General features: G+C 53.1%; 1 protein-coding gene across 3 annotated transcripts in view; it reads left to right on the forward strand.

Annotated features, from left to right (window-relative positions):
- The window catches only part of Coro2a (coronin 2A), a 52025-nt gene extending 36426 nt beyond the window's left edge, over window positions 1-15599 (forward strand). For all 3 annotated transcript variants that reach the window (XM_040738703.1, XM_040738699.1, XM_040738706.1), the window contains 10 exons: window positions 2463-2579; window positions 4048-4197; window positions 5174-5353; window positions 6101-6217; window positions 7757-7861; window positions 8520-8616; window positions 9976-10088; window positions 10367-10457; window positions 11407-11678; window positions 12756-15599. In XM_040738703.1, coding sequence (XP_040594637.1) covers window positions 2463-2579; window positions 4048-4197; window positions 5174-5353; window positions 6101-6217; window positions 7757-7861; window positions 8520-8616; window positions 9976-10088; window positions 10367-10457; window positions 11407-11678; window positions 12756-12887 — 1374 coding nt within the window. In that variant the 3' untranslated portion in view covers window positions 12888-15599. The remainder of the gene's footprint in view (window positions 1-2462; window positions 2580-4047; window positions 4198-5173; window positions 5354-6100; window positions 6218-7756; window positions 7862-8519; window positions 8617-9975; window positions 10089-10366; window positions 10458-11406; window positions 11679-12755) is intronic.
- Window positions 15600-15750: the final 151 nt, after the last annotated feature.

Below are 15750 nucleotides of genomic sequence, written 5' to 3' on the forward strand. Positions count from 1 at the left end.
TGGCAGCTTACATACCCTGTAGGTGAGGGTGATGATGTGTCTTCCTCAAGGTGGGTTTGTGCCCAAGTATAGTAAAAAACTGACCGCTTGAGGCAGGGTCTTGAGCTACTGGCGACTTCAGGGGAAAAGCTGCTGTAGTCACCAAGAATGCAGAATTGGGTTTTTTGGTGTCTTTTCTCTGTTGGAGATTCTCTGAGAGGGTGGGATTTGGAGAGAGGAATGAGGCTTTCTGGATCAAGCAGGAGTGAGCTGGAGTGGTAAGGGGTGAGTCCAGGGTCTTCAGCATGCTAGGCAGGTGGTGCTCCGTCTCTGAGATATATTCCCTACCCTGCTTTCCACTTTGTAAAATTTGGAGACCCAAAGTTACTTGAGGTGGCCTTGAACTTGTTATCTTCCTACTTCAGCTTCATAAGTAGGCTGTACCACCAGGCTTGGTTTAATGTTTGTTTTGTCTGAATCATTTAAGAGTATGTTACATGCATAATACCAATTTCCTTAGCGCGCACACACACACACACACACACACACACACACACACACACACACACATTTGGTTTTTTGAGACAAGGTTTCCCTGTATTGTTTTGGAGGCTGTCCTAGAACTCACTCTGTAGACCAGGCTGGCCTTGAACTCACGGAGATCCGCCTGCCTCTGCCTCCCAAATGCTGGGATTAAAGGTGTGTGCCACCACTGCCTGGCCAACTTCAACATACTCCTTATATAAAACCAGTAAGTTTAACACATTATTTTTCAAGTGTATCAAATAATATCCCTAATGTCGAGGGGGGGGCATTGTGGCATATGCCTGTAGTCCTAACACTCTAGAAGCTGTGACAAGAGGATTGCCGTGAGACTTCAGAATGAGACACTGTCTCAAAAGAAAAGAATCAAAACAGTAAAATAATAATCAGACCAAAGAGACCGGGAAGAACTGAGCGTGGCCCGTCACCCTTACGTACAATCTCAGCCCTCAGAAGGCAGAGGTAAGGCGATCCAGAGATCACGGTCATCCTTCCTGGCTACATGTGGAGCCTGAACCAAAAACAGACACAGTCAAAACCAGCGTGAGCTGGGGGCAGGACTGGAGCGATGGCTCAGCGTTGAAGAGCACTGGCTGCACTTCCAGAGGACCTGGGAGACACCCAGGGTCCACACGGTAGCTCACAGCCGTCTGAAACTCCAGTCCCAAAGGATCCAGGGCCCTTTTCTGGCCTCCATGGGTACATGGTGCGCAGACAGACGTGCAGACAAAACACCCGTACATAGAAAACAAATCAACATTTAAAATAATAACGGAGCCGGGCGTTGGTGGCGCACGCCTTTAATCCCAGCACTCGGGAGGCAGAGGCAGGCGGATCTCTGTGAGTTCGAGGCCAGCCTGGTCTACAGAGTGAGTTCCAGGACAGCCTCCAAAACAATGCAGAGAAACCCTGTCTCGAAAAACCAAAAGAAATAAAATAAAATAAAATAAAATAATAATAACGGAAAAGGAAGGGGGAGGGGCCACCCAAGCCTTGGCACTAGGCTTTAAAGATGCGGGAAGCAGGATTGGGCGTACGAGGTAAGGGGCAGGGCTAAACAGCTCACACAGTGATCCCACGTCTGAACAACATCCCAGTGGGATCCCTCGGGAGCGCGTGTACCTGTGAGTGACCATCTCACTGTGTTACCCAGGCTTCCTTTCTATTCCTGGACCAAATATCCCCCTGCCTCCGCCTCCTAAGTTGCTGGGAAAGTAGGCACATGCCACCAAAGCCTAACTAATACCTTGTGTTTATTTGAGTCCAAACGGACCTACCTCTGGATTTTTCTGCCCAGCCTCTGCCACCGCACCTGTTGATAAGTAGCTTTTCATGTCCGTTTCTTTCACCGGAGGTAATGCTGTTGAGGTTCATTTGCGGTGTTCCTTCTTCTGGCTGAGTAATATTTCCACCACACAGCTATGCTGCGCGCTGTGCGTTCCCCTGTCAGCCGGTGGCATCTGGGTGGCCTCCAGGTTGTGGTTGTCATAGATACCACTGCTGAGCATGCTGCTGGCGAGTGAGTGTCAAGTGGATCCAGGTCTGCATTTCTCTCGGGGATGTGTCTAGGAATAGCACTGATGGGTCACGTGGTACCTCTTAGCATCTAAGTTCCGAGGAACTGCCAGGCCATCTTCAGAAAGGGCTGTACCGCACTAGCCCCTGCAGCTGCATGGGAAGGAAGATGCCCACACTAAGCACCTGCTGGGCACCAGGCCAGACCGTTCTGTGGTCCTCAGCCTGTGAAACATCATTACATCCTCCCCTGTGCCAAGGAGGACGGGAAGGTTCCGAAAAGTGAGGGGATTCCCCGGGGTCACACGGGGTGTGGGAAGATATGCCCCTCACATTGTCCTGCTCACTCAGCGATGACTGACTGACTGAGGAGCTAACGTCGTCCTTGAGGTCTCCTCTCCAACGCCTGTGACACTGTTTTGCAGACAGGAAAGTTGGACCCTCACTACCCCAAGGTCTGCGGGCACAGAGGGAATGTCTTGGACATCAAATGGAATCCTTTTGATGACTTTGAGATTGCCTCCTGTTCCGAAGATGCCACGGTGAGTGCCAGTGCAGTGTTTACAGAAGAACGCTAAGAATGCTGGGAGGAAGATGGAGGGCAGGCTCTCAAGCCGTGGGTGTCCGGGCCTGCCTTTATCTCACTGATGGCTTCCAGGGAGGAAGTGAGAGACGGAGGAAACGTCCTGCCTGTGTGGGACCTGGGCCCATGATGCCTCTCAATGGGCCTCAGTTTCCCTCCCAAAAAATGGGTGAAATACTTCTACCCATCTCATGAGGACCCAGTGAGACTCATTCTCTGTGAGGTGCTGTGAGGGGACCAGAAAAGATCAGGCCACTCCATAGCGAATGAATGTAGGACAAGGGAGGGGCTTATACGAACATAGACCCGAAACACCCCAAGAGGCCGAGTCCGCTAACTCTCTGTGTTACTGGGGGTGATCTCAAACTCCCAGATTCAAGCGATCCTCCTGCCCTGGCCTGAAAAGCAGGGAGTACAGCCATCTTTGCGGCCTCCTGACGCCTGCCCTTTCAGGCCTGAAGATCCCTCGGAAGATTTGGGGGTGGGGCAGAAATGGGAGTGTTTTGTTGCAGCTGTTTAATTGGGAGGGGTGTGTGTTGAGATGGGATTTCACAACGGAGCCCAGGCTGACCCCAAACTTGCGATCCTGCCACTGTAGACCCCCTGGTGCTGGGCTCACAGGTGTGCGCCACCATACCCTGCCGGGTCTTCCTGAAAGGCTCTGGCCCGCTGCTGTCCCTCTGGATGCCGGAGAATAAGGGGGACAGGATAAGGGAGCCTAGGGTGGCAACAGGTGTAGTCCGTGTAAATGCATTGCTCGATGCTCCTCCTCCCCGGCCTAGGGTAGGTGCCACCTCCTTCAGCACACCCCACCCCTCCATTAATAAGCCCAGAGCCTGTCTCCCTTCAGCCCCCCCCCCCAGGCTCACCTCTGTGTATGCTGCAGATGGAGCGAGCAGAGTTCATGACCTGATATCAACACCAAAACCAGGAAATAACTGTCCCTGAGCTGCAAGCAAAGCCTCCTGGGAAACCTGCGTATCTTTAGGATACGATCTGAACCCTGACTTGGAGCCTGAGAACCCAACAGAATGGAAGGAGTATGGGCACCGTACTTCCTGGTCCCCGTGTCCCCATGTCCCCGTGTCCCTATGCTGCTCTCCCGGTGGCTCCTTCCATCACAGAAACCTTGCCCTTTACCATGGCAGTCCCTTCCATCTTCAGCCCACCCTGACTGCTCGCCTCAGGTCATGGGGATGGTCAGACTCCCTGGGGCAGGTTTGAGAATGAAGCCCCCTTCTGACCAAGGTCAGCCCTGCTTGGCAGAGGACCCTGGGGAGGCTGCAGTCTTCCCTCCACCAGGCAGTGGTGGCAACGGAGAACCACGGGGTCCTTCTGCCAGGCACTTCCTGATCCGTGACTGAGGACAGTAACCGCCTCAAGATGTCCCGGCTCACTCTCCTGTCTGTGTCTCCCCCCTGCCCCAGATTAAGATTTGGAAGATCCCCAAGCAGTTGTTGGCAAGGAACCTCACAACCTACAGGAAGGAGCTGGTGGGTCACTCACGCAGGGTGGGGCTGGTGGAGTGGCACCCCACGGCTGCCAACATCCTCTTCAGCGCTGGCTATGACTACAAGGTGAGTCTGAGGCTCCTGGGCAGAGGAAACACAGACTGGCACTTGTCTAGAAGCTTCTCTGACAGCCCTGTAGACTAGAAAGACCCAGGCAAGGTGTTGACAGCCTACTGCCTCCACAGGCCCGGGGAAGCATCTTCCACACCCCTCTGTCGCCGTGGTCTCTGCCTTCCCAGCTGTGTCCCCAATGGCCTCGCCTCCTCTCACTTACAGTTAGATCGAGAACCCTCCTTCATTTGCCGTGACCTTGCGTCAGCTAACTACATCTGCTAAGACCTTGTTGCCAAATATCCCATTTGAGGCTCTAGGGAGACAATAAGGCATGCTTCAATCCGCCCACTGCAGTTTGCCTCGGGGGCTGGGCTGCACCACCAGACATGGGCCTTGGAACCAGCACTGGAGACTAGGGACCTGTTGCAGCTCATCGATGACTTGTGTGGGAATGTCCCATGATTCTCCTTGGGTTGGGTCTTACTTTCTTGAGCCCCAGACTGCAGACAGAGTGGGTTGATAGAACCATTGCAATGGTTTTCCAACTCGCCCTCTGCTGACTCCACTGAGATTCGCAGAGGCGCCTCGGGAACATTTCAGATAGATCCAAAACAGGCAGAAGCTGTCGGAAGGTTCTGGTCAGAAATGCTTGTGTCTCTGTTGAAGTGGAGAGTGTGTGTGGCTATGTTCCTGGGGATGCTACTACCTTAGTCTTTGACTACGGGTTCCTTTGGCAGCCCTGGTTATGCACAGAAAGTGGGCTGTGCTGTCCCTGACTGACCCCTACGCCCCAGGCCCTCCCTATAAGACAGCCTCACTCCCAGCATCCCCTTACAGCCTCGGCCACACCCCTCACATTCAGTGGCCTGGCTGCCAGCTGCATCTTCCCTCCTGGGAATACTGTGTTTCTCCCCGTGCCTGCTGCTGTGTGACTGAGGGGACTCTGGGGAGTGGCCACTGTGCTCAGTGCCAGCACTCTGCCACACAGGTGATGGTGTGGAACCTGGATACAAAGGAGTCTGTAATTGCAAACCCCATGAGGACAATCACCTGTCACCAAGACGTGATCCTCTCCATGTCCTTCAACACCAACGGCAGCCTGCTGGCCACCACCTGCAAGGACCGCAAGATTCGGGTTGTGGACCCCCGAGTGGGGATTGTCCTCCAGGTTGGTACTGGGCCAAGGTTTGGAGCTACTTTAAGAATGGGGTGACAGCCCTGTAAGCCTCAGCGTCTGGAGGCAGCATCCCTGGCCGGCCTCAGCATCATGGGCCTGTGGAGGGTGTTGAGATTTGCTGTGTTCACTCTACAGATGAGAGAGGAAATGACTATGTAGAGAGGTGGTCTGTGAACGTATTCTGACCTCAGAGCTGGCCATGGTGCCTCAGCTCTGTCCCCGGCCAGGGGTCAGGAGCCACCTTAGGCCAGCACTTTCTGCTTCCTGAACCTCTGTTTGCTCAGAAGTGCAATGGATCGTTTTTTCCTTCCTCACTGGAGCTAACAGGACAATTCAGGTGTCCTCTGTGTCCCTGCCTCACACAGGGCAAGTGCTCGCTATGGTTCTCAAGAGAGGAGTGGAGCAGGGTATTGTGGCACGTGTTGTAATCCCAAGATAGGAGGAGTGAGGATTCAAGGCAGTCTGGGCTACACCCTGAGGCCCCGCCTCAAACAGAGAGTGGACAGGGCGTAGGTTGGTTTTATTCAGAAGCAGCTCTCAATAGAATGGGGAATTTTCCCTTGAAGGAAAGGACTTAGGACAGCCTCCTGAAAGAGGTGTGCCAAGTGGTTCCACGGGTCATGGAAGGAGGTCTTACAACCAGGGCTGCAGGAGCCACGCGGGGAGCCAGGAATCCCACCCGCAGCTGGGAGTCCCCTCCCCACAGCTCCCCGACACTGACCACACGTATTCCTCCAGGAAGCCAGCTACAAGGGGCACCGGGCCAACAAAGTGCTGTTCCTGGGGAACCTCAAGAAGCTGCTATCCACGGGCACATCCAGATGGAACAACCGGCAAATGGCCCTGTGGGACCAGGTGAGTGTCCCCACAGGCTCGCGGTCACTGCAGCCCAGCACAGCCTCACGCTCGCTTGCGGTCGGTCAGCAGGCAGCAGGGCTGGGGCTGGGAGTGAGTCACAGAGAGGGGACAGTCCATCAGGGCAGCGGGCCTTGTGCGTTTCACCATTGGGTAGAGAGGTGAGGGACCACGGGAGGCCCTGGGGAGGGGCCAGAGCTGGAGAGCAAGCAAGTGCGGACAGCGCCCCCTGTGGGTGGAGGGTGAGCTGTGCTGTCCTGTTAGGTGTCTTGCAGTGCTAAGGACAGAATGCAGGGCCCCCCACCTGCTAGGCAAAGCCATGTCTCCTTCATTTGTTAAACTTAGCTTGGAGGTGAAGGCAGGAGGATCCAGAGTTCAAGGTCATCCTTTCCTGCATGTTAAGTTCAACTATGGCATGTGAAAGTTTCTTTCCTGGAGAGGCTTAGGTACAGGGACAAGAATTCAAGGCCAGCCTCAAACCACCTCCCAGTTTTCAATTTTAAGAGACTTGTAGGTGCAGCTCGGTGGCAGAGTGTTTCCCCACTATCATGAGACCCTGGGTTTGATTTTCAGAACTGTTTTGGGTTCAAGGCTGGCATAGACCACAGAGTGAAACCCTATCTCAAAAAAAGTTTGAAAAGGCGTGTTAAGGCCAGGTGGTTGTGGCTGCAGCGCATGCCTGTAATCCCAGCACTCAGGAGGCAGAGGCCAGCCTGGTCTACAGAGCGAGTTCCAGGACAGCCTCGAAAACAATGCAGAGAAACCCTGTCTCACCGGGCATTGGTGGCGCACGCCTTTAATCCCAGCACTCGGGAGGCAGAGGCAGGCGGATCTCTGTGAGTTCAAAGTCAGCCTGGTCTACAGAGCGAGTTCCAGGACAGCCTCCAAAACAATACAGAGAAACCCTGTCTTGTAAAACCAAAAGAAAAAAGAAAAACAAAAGACTTAAGAGCAACGATGCTGACAACAAGAATGGTTCAGGGCCTAAGAGCGCTCGCTGGTTTTTGCAGAGGACCAGGGGTTGGTTCCTCGCACCTGTGAGGCAGCTCACAACTGTAACTCCATAAATAAATAAAATAAACTTTTTATAAAAGGCTGACAAAATGGGGCAGGCAGTACTGCCTTTAAAATATCATTTCTACCAGAGAATAGTTCACAAACCGGGTCTTGAGAACCAGGATATCTTTCCAAAACATGTACATAGAGCAGAAAAGCAAGGTTTCTTTTTCTTTTTTTAAAGATGTATTTATTATGTATATAGTTTTCTGTCTGCATGCATGCCTGCAGGCCAGAAGAGGGCTCCAGATCTCATTACAGATGGTTGTGATCCACCATGTAGTTGCTGGGAATTGAACTCAGGACCTCTGGAAGAACAGCCAGTGCTCTTACCCTCTGAGCCACCTCTGCAGCCCCAAAAAAGCAAGCTTTCTGTCTCACATAACAGCCCACACTCAGAGCCCAGGGCAGCCGTTCGAATCGCAGCTCCACTGGAGACTCCGGAGTGGCGCTCATGTCTTGATGGTGTCCCTTCCCTTGCAGGACAACCTTTCTATGCCCCTCACTGAGGAGGACCTGGATGGCTCCTCGGGTGTGTTGTTTCCCTTCTACGACTCAGACACCAGCATGCTGTACATCGTGGGGAAGGTCAGCCTGGCACCGGCGGCGGGGGGGTGGGGGGGTGGGGGGGGTGGGGCGGGGTCAGCCCTTTGGACTCCCGATACAGGAGGTAGAAATACTCTAAGCTTTGCTCTGCGGATGCTCAGAAAACAACCTAGGGTCCTTGGAGGTTCCGGGTAGAGATAGGCACTAGAGGCTAGCCTCTTCTATGAGCGAATACCTGCCCCTCCCTTGCTAGCTCCTTAGGGCTTTGGTGTGACCCCCACCCACCCTAGCTTGTTCCTCCAAAATTCCTGGTCCAGGTGGTAGTTCTCAACAGGGGAGTCTTTGGATTTGAGGCCGAACAGATCTACATGGGTGGGGGTGTGTTATATCTAGAGCCTTCATTCTCTGCTCAGTATGCCAGTAATGGCTCTGTCAATGAGAAATGTCCCCAGGGCTAAGAGCCATAGGATGATCTCTGAGGCCAGACATCCTGACTTTCCCAGTGGCTGTCGCATGGAGTTGTTCCCAGGGCGTCTACACTAGAGGAACGTGGGTGGGCTAGCATTGTTAGTCCCTGGTGTCCCTGTAAGAGATGCGTTCATCAGCGATCCACTCTGAAAGCCAGGGCCTTGCTACTCCCTCATGGGGGCCAGTGAGACACTGATGGCCCAGAGATGACCCTCCTGGTTCCCCTCCCCAGGGAGATGGGAACATCCGATACTATGAGGTGAACACTGAGAAGCCTTACCTGAGCTACCTGACTGAGTACCGCTCCTACAACCCACAGAAGGGGATCGGTGAGTGGGACTCCGAAGACATGTAGGGTCAGGGCACCAGGGCAGGGCCTTGGCACTGGAAGACATCAGACAGGAAGGGGATGGCAAGGGGCACTAATGCGTGGGCTGTATCCATCTGTCTCCTGATGCCTGTGTCAGCACCCCAGACTGCATGAGTTATGACAAGCAGGGCGTGCTGGGGCTCTGGGCTCTGCAGACTGAGAGACTGCATCGGGTGGCGCCTCTTGTATCGCCAGATTCCTAGGACAGTGCAAGGCATTTGGCAGATGGAAGAGGATCAGGATCAGGAGTTCAAGGTCACCTTCATCTGTATAACAAGCTGGAGGCTGTGACAGGCTTATGTGGGACCTTGTGTCAAATAAACAAAAGGAAGAAAAGAAAAGGGACTGGAGTGGCCGTATTAGGGGCATCTTAGGAAGCCAGGTGTAGAGACGCGGCTCTGTAATTCTAGACCTGAGTAGCTGGAGATTGTGGCCAGCCTGGACTGTATACCAGTAAGACCTTCCCTCAAATACAAACTAGCCGGGTGTTGGTGGTGCACGCCTTTAATCCCAGCACTTGGGAGGCAGAGGCCCACGGATCTCTGTGAGTTCGAGGCCAGCCTGGTCTACAAGAGCTAGTTCCAGGACAGCCTCCAAAGCCACAGAGAAACCCTGTCTCGAAAAACCAAAAAAAAAAAAAAAAAGACAAACTAATGAGGCTTGTTGTGGTGGTACACAGCTGCAATCTGAACACAAGAGACGAAAGCGGGAGGGTCAGAGGTTCAAGGCCATTCTCCGATACATAGCCAGTTTGAGGCCAGCCTTGGTTCCGTGAGATCCTGTCTCAAAAATAAATAAAATAGACAATAAGCTTTTAGGTTCCAGGCCTGTGAGGACAGAAGTGGGGAGCTTTGAGTAGAGCAGACCATCTCCAGGGTCCAGCTAGAATAATTAAACCTTGGAGCTGGAGAGATGCTCGGTGGTTAAGAGCACTGACTGCTCTTCCAGAGGACCGGGATTCAATTCCCGGCAACCACACAGGAGTGTGTCCTCAAAACCGTCTGTAACTCCAGTCCAGAGGACCTGTCATGTCACACAGACATACATGCAGGAAACACAATATTGCACATAAAATAAAAATAAATAAACCTTAGAAAAATATTTAAACCCTGAAGGTAGAGGCAGTGCCTAGTTGTGGGATTCCCTCCGCTGTTTCCCAGCTCAGGGCATCCCTGCACAGGTGATGTTTGGGAGCTTGGCTGAGGGGGATGATGGGGGACAGCACTCTCTGATCACAGGTGTGCCTCTGTCCTACCTGCTGGGTCTCGGCTGTAGCCCAGCCAGGACCTCTCATCTGTCCTTGGCCATCTGGCCACAGGTGTCATGCCAAAGAGAGGTCTCGATGTGTCTTCCTGCGAGGTCTTCCGCTTCTACAAGCTGATCACCACCAAAAGCCTCATTGAGCCCGTATCCATGATTGTGCCCCGGAGGGTAAGTGTGGGGAGGGGCTGTCTGGGGGATACCTACCTAGAAGAACACAGACCCCAGATGCTGGGATCCCAGGCCCATGCTGTGGGGGCATGGCTGAGGGTGGCTTTTGCAAGGGAACGACTCTGGGGCTGGGAACGCTGGATCTCGTCTGCCCCTGAGCGGCTGTACCCGCGGAGAGCCCTTGTTTGCTGGCCCGGTCTGCTCCTTGCTCAGTGGGGATGAGGAGAGCCAGACTCCAAGGCTCAGCACTGCCCTCGCTGTCCCCACTCCTCCTGCAGTCAGAATCCTACCAAGAGGACATCTACCCGCCCACGGCAGCAGCCCAGCCCTCCCTGGCAGCCCACGAGTGGCTCGGCGGGATGAACAGAGGTGAGTGTGATGGGGAACAGGGCCACTGGGTAGGGAAGTGGAGTCCCAGAGGTCCCAGGTAGCTCAGGGGTTTAGCCTGGATTTTTATTTGGCTGTGCCATAGAGGAGAGCCCCTTGTTAGTCAGCTCCCAGTAATTATTTATATATAATGCTGGGAAAGCAAAGGCTTCACCACCTAGTCCCTAAACTCCTGGTCAAAAGATGTCACTCTGTAGAAAATTCGCCGCTGTGACTATGCGAAGTATCTGGTGACTTACCCGCATTGCTCCCGACCCTCACCATTTCCTCCGTGATTATTCTGTGACCCAGGATTCTCTAGGCAAGGCACCACTGTCCGTCCCGACTCTGCCCGGCTGCTGGGCAGGCTCCCTCCATACCTCACAGCACCCCCACTTCATCTCATGCATCCCGGGAGCATGGGAGACCTCTTACTGCAGTGTCACTTGACAGCTATGTGCGACCCTTAGGCAGCCCCGGCTCTCCCGCCCCTCCCCAGTCTCCTCTCTGAGTCTGCAAGACTTTTCCTGAAGATGTCAGAAAAATGACTGTGCTTAATAGGTGGCAGAAGACACTGTCGGTAGGTCTCTCCTTACAAAACAACGCCAAGGCCAGGCAGGGAGAGTTGAGACAGGAAGATTGTGGGTTCAGGGCCACCCAAAACTACGGAGTCGGGCCCTGTCTAGGGATAGCAGGGAGAGAGCAAGCACATGGTGCATTTGAAGAGCTCAGGCACCTGAGGGCCACGCCAGTGTGTGCTATGCCGTTCCTACATGCTAGCTTCCCTTCCCTACACATGGGCTACACGTGTTGGTACCTGATGGCCCTGGCATGGGTCCCATGCCTGTCTACAGAGGTGTGCCTGTAGTGCCTGCCCTCCCCCATGCCCTCCCCCATGCCCGTCTATCCATGCCCACTTAGCCCTCTTTACAGCCTTCTGTTTCCCTTACAGAGCCCATCATGATGTCCCTTAGGCCCGGCTCTGAACTTCTGGACTCCCAGCCACTGCCTCCAGAGAAACCTTTCTCCAATTTTATGGTCCGCGTTTCACCCCGGCCCCTGGAACACATGGTGCAGCTGGGGACAAACGACGGCCATGCACCCTGCTCTCTGCTGGAGGAGAAGGCTCCAAAGTGGGCCACAGAGCAGCGGCTGGAGGAGAGGTCATGGCTCACCAATGGCTTTGATATTTTCGAATGTCCCCCACCAAAGACAGAAAATGAGGTTGGAGGGGAGAGGGGCCTGCAGGAGGGGCGAGCATGGTGGGCTGGGGGCGGGGGATGAGGACGGGAGAGCAGCCTCCTGCACTTGGCAGATCTAGTCACCTCATGGGCTGTGAGCAGTGGCCACACACGAAGGTGATGCTAGGGCATACAGTGGCGGGACAGTCTGTGACATGCAGAAGACATGGCGTGGTGCCATTATGCCCTGGGACAGACACGCTGGGATTTTGAGGTCTGGTTTTAGGGCTAGGGTGTGTCAAGCATCTGCTGTATGCCAGGCTGGTGTAATAGTTACTTCCATACAGCTGTGGTCAAAAGGCTTCAGCTTTAATTCCCAGTGCCACCCTCAGAGATGTCACAGACATTTGAGGAGACAGCAGAGACCCTCAGGGTGCGCCCAGCATCTAATGTGTTTGGTGCAGGGGTAGCAATCATGATAAGGGTTAGCTTTCACTTCCCAACGGAGAAAACCGACTCTTGGGGCAGGTGAGGTAACCTGCTTGTATTAGCGGCTCTTTGTTGTTGCTGTGACAAAATACTTGACAAAGGCAATCTAAACGACGTTTATTTGGGCTCAAAGTTCCAGGGCACAGCCTCTCGTGGTGAGGAAGGCATGGCAGCAGGAGCTTAGGACAGCGGGTCACATTGCCACCGCAGTCAGAGGCAGAGAATGCTGGCACTCAGCTTACTTTCTCATTCCCATTCAGTCCAGGACCCCAGCTCGGGGGATGATGCCACCCACACGTGGGATTCGTCTTCCTCTCTCAGTAAACTAGAGGCTCCACTGATAATGTTAACCGCACAGTCCAGTGTCGGTGAAAACCCAAGTTTCAGTACTTTAGGCCCAAATACCCTTTGCTCTATCCCTCGGGAACTTGGAAAGGAGACACGGGACACAAACAAATCTGTCTGAACTTCATTTATTGGAAAAAGCGAGCAAGGATTTTGTGACAGAGCCAAGCGATGTCTGTCCCTTGATAATTTACCTGCTCTCACGTCGGGATTGGGGCTTACCCTTTGTGCTGTTGCCCACCCTGGCCACCCAGGTGACCTTGCCCTCTGCCCTGTGCCTCCCCAGCTGCTGCAGATGTTTTACCGGCAACAGGAGGAGATCCGGAGGCTCCGGGAGCTGTTGATCCAGAGAGAGGTCCAGACCAAGCAGCTGGAATTGGAGATCAAAAACCTGCGCATGGGCTTAGGACAGTTCTGAGCAGAGGTCTCCGCCATCCTCGCCCTCAGGGACAACACCAGGCTCTGTGGGGAGGTCCAGAACCAAACCACAGGTCCCCGAGAACAACCACTATTTCTATATTTTATACCAGAAAACAAAACTCTCAGTCGCTGAAAGAGATCTCAGTGGGACAAGGTGCCGCTTCCCTGTTACCTTCGCACAGCTGCAGTCTCTGCCCTGACTGCTTCTGCTGAATTCTGGTTTTAAGGGTTGGTGAGGAACTGTGTCCTCCCAGAGGGTGAAAAGCTTGGTAGAAAGATCTGGAAGGACTGGGTAGGTCAACCTGCCTGCGGTTTGCAACTCTGGCCATAGAGTAGGAGGTGGTTTTGGTCCGTGGGCTTGATCTTAGCAGATGCCCCCCCCCATCTCCATCAGCCCACTTTGGAATATAGACTTTGACTGCTAGATTATCTTTTAGAAGCTTGAAAACCACTGACCTGGCTTAATTCCCTCATTGTATAAGCGAGGAAACTGAGGCCCAGAGAGAGACACTGTGATCTGTTTCCTGGTAGGGCTGGACTGGGATCCTGTCCTTCTGGGTCTGTCCGTCAGCGCTGTTCTCAGTCACCCCCCCCCAGTTAGGAATCCATTGGTTCTGACCTCAGCTGTGTCCCCGCTGACCTGGTGACTGACCTCTTACCAAACGCCTCTCTCTCTGATCTCAGCTTTTCCATCCCAACAAGGGCAGAGTTCCAGTGGGCTGCCTGCTCTGTGGCCTGCCACCAAATACTTGATTTCCACCATGCCTGTGGTTTGCTGACCTGGGCTTAATGTAGACACTCACACCTGTGTGTGGGGCTCAATCTAAGAGGAATGAGTGAAGATTTGGCCCAATTCTAAACCACAGACAGGTGGCCAATCCCATCCTTCCAACCAGAATCAGCCGGATGGGGGTAGACAGTTCCATAGGTAGGGACACCGACCTCTGAGCTGTGTCCATGTCTGTTGACTCCAGAGCCTGCCACCTCCCGGAGAGCAGACAGACCTTCCACCCAGGCTATCAAAGGCCTCTGAGAGTAGGGGGACCCCAGCACTGGAGGTGACCAAGCCCGGTGGCCCCCCACCAGGAAGGGCTCTGGTTGACTGCACTAGGTGGGAAGTGGAACTGGATAGCTTCTGTTTGGAAAGTCTGTGCCCCTCCCTTGTGTGTCCTGTGTCCTGTCTGAGGCTCTCTCTCTTGGTGGTCAGTGCAGCAGCCCAGCTAGTGCCTAAGAAGAACTGAGACAAAGCTTGCTTCCAAAACTTACCACACACACACACACACACACACACACACACACACACACACACTCCCCTCTGGACAGGCGGACAGTGTTTTCCCCATCACACAGGGTCACTCTGGAGCTCACGTGGGAATTGCAGGAACCACTCATGTCATCTATTAGCGTCCCTCTAGATAGACATACTGATGACCAGACCCCACTCATCGAAGCCTGCTCTTCAATGGAAAGTGTGGTCCTCTGGACAAACTGCCCGGGCGACTTCAGAACAATGGGATGGAGACACGTCTGGCTAGTCTCCTGTATCTGCACTGGTGATGAATGTAGGACACTCCCAAGACTCTCACATGACCCTGCCCCTCGCTGTCACTGGTATCTGCACACACCAGAGTCCTGGTTCCTTGGTTTATTCTCTACTCAGCAATCACTAGCCTAGGATTCTATCCCCAGTGATGAGCCGGCTCTGCTGGCCTTATCTGTGCTCCTGAGAAAAAGGCTGAGTCCCAGGCATTGGTGGGGAACTGGAGCTCCTGGGTTGGGGCTCTCTCATGGTGACAGTACCTCATATTTGTAAGGCTCCCACCCCCACCTCCAACCCCATGTTCAGAAGGCAGGACAGACTCAGAGCGATGACACCAGTCTAACGCCACTGGCTGCCACCTGTGTGTGACTGGGGGTGGGGTCTCCAGAGCTTCCCATCATGTCTCTGTACAACGTCTCCCCCCACTCCCAAGAAAAGCTCTCCCCAGTGTAAGGGACCTAGACGCAGACCTCACATTCAAGAACAGGTCACAGGCGGCTATGAACAATTTTATTTGTTGCTTTTTTGTGTTGGTTTTTTTTAACTCTAGAATAAATTATTTAAATTATTTCACAGCAAGGGAGAGGGATAGGTAATTTTTATCAGATATTTTTTAAGTCATCTTTTTTTTTTGAGATTGTGTTTTTATGTTCTTGAGTTGATGGAGCAACAGTGCCCGCGAAGGCGGCGTCTGCCCAGGGGCATAGCAGCCCTCGCCTCTCTAGTTCAAGCCTTGGGAACTCCCTTTCTGTTGACTCAGGAACTTTGTGTGGATGAGGAGAGTGTTTGGAGATGAACAATTGGCTGGTACCCACCTTAGCTCTAGAATAATTCTGCTTCCTAGAACAAAACTTGAGGGCATGCCCTAGAGGGAAACAGGAAGTGAGAAATCTACGCTTTTCATATGAAACCGTGCCTGAAGCCTTTGAATGGTTGTTCTAATATTTCTTAAATTCCTTGTACCTTTGTAAAAAAATAAATAAATAAAAGTTAAAATAGATGCAGAATTATGCAATGGAAGAATATAGCAATCAACACTGGGTGGTAATTTCTCCTGTAATCCCAGCGCTTGGAAGGCTGAGGCAGAAGGATTGAGTTTCAGTACAGCCTGGACAAAGAGCGTGAGACCCTGCCTCAACCAAAATAATAATAATAAAACACCAAGCCCAATATTGGAATGCATGGAGATTTCCTTTTGTTAATTCGTTCTACAAGTACCAATTTAGCAGCGGGTGTTTGGACCAGACACCCCAGCTGGCAAACTGGCAGTAAGTGTTATCAGTCGTGGTTAAGAGAATGTGGGGCCAGGATGGGGCATCGT

This window comes from Mesocricetus auratus, unplaced genomic scaffold (genome assembly GCF_017639785.1).
Source record: "Mesocricetus auratus isolate SY011 unplaced genomic scaffold, BCM_Maur_2.0 Super-Scaffold_6730, whole genome shotgun sequence".
Classification (NCBI taxonomy): Eukaryota; Metazoa; Chordata; class Mammalia; order Rodentia; family Cricetidae; genus Mesocricetus; species Mesocricetus auratus.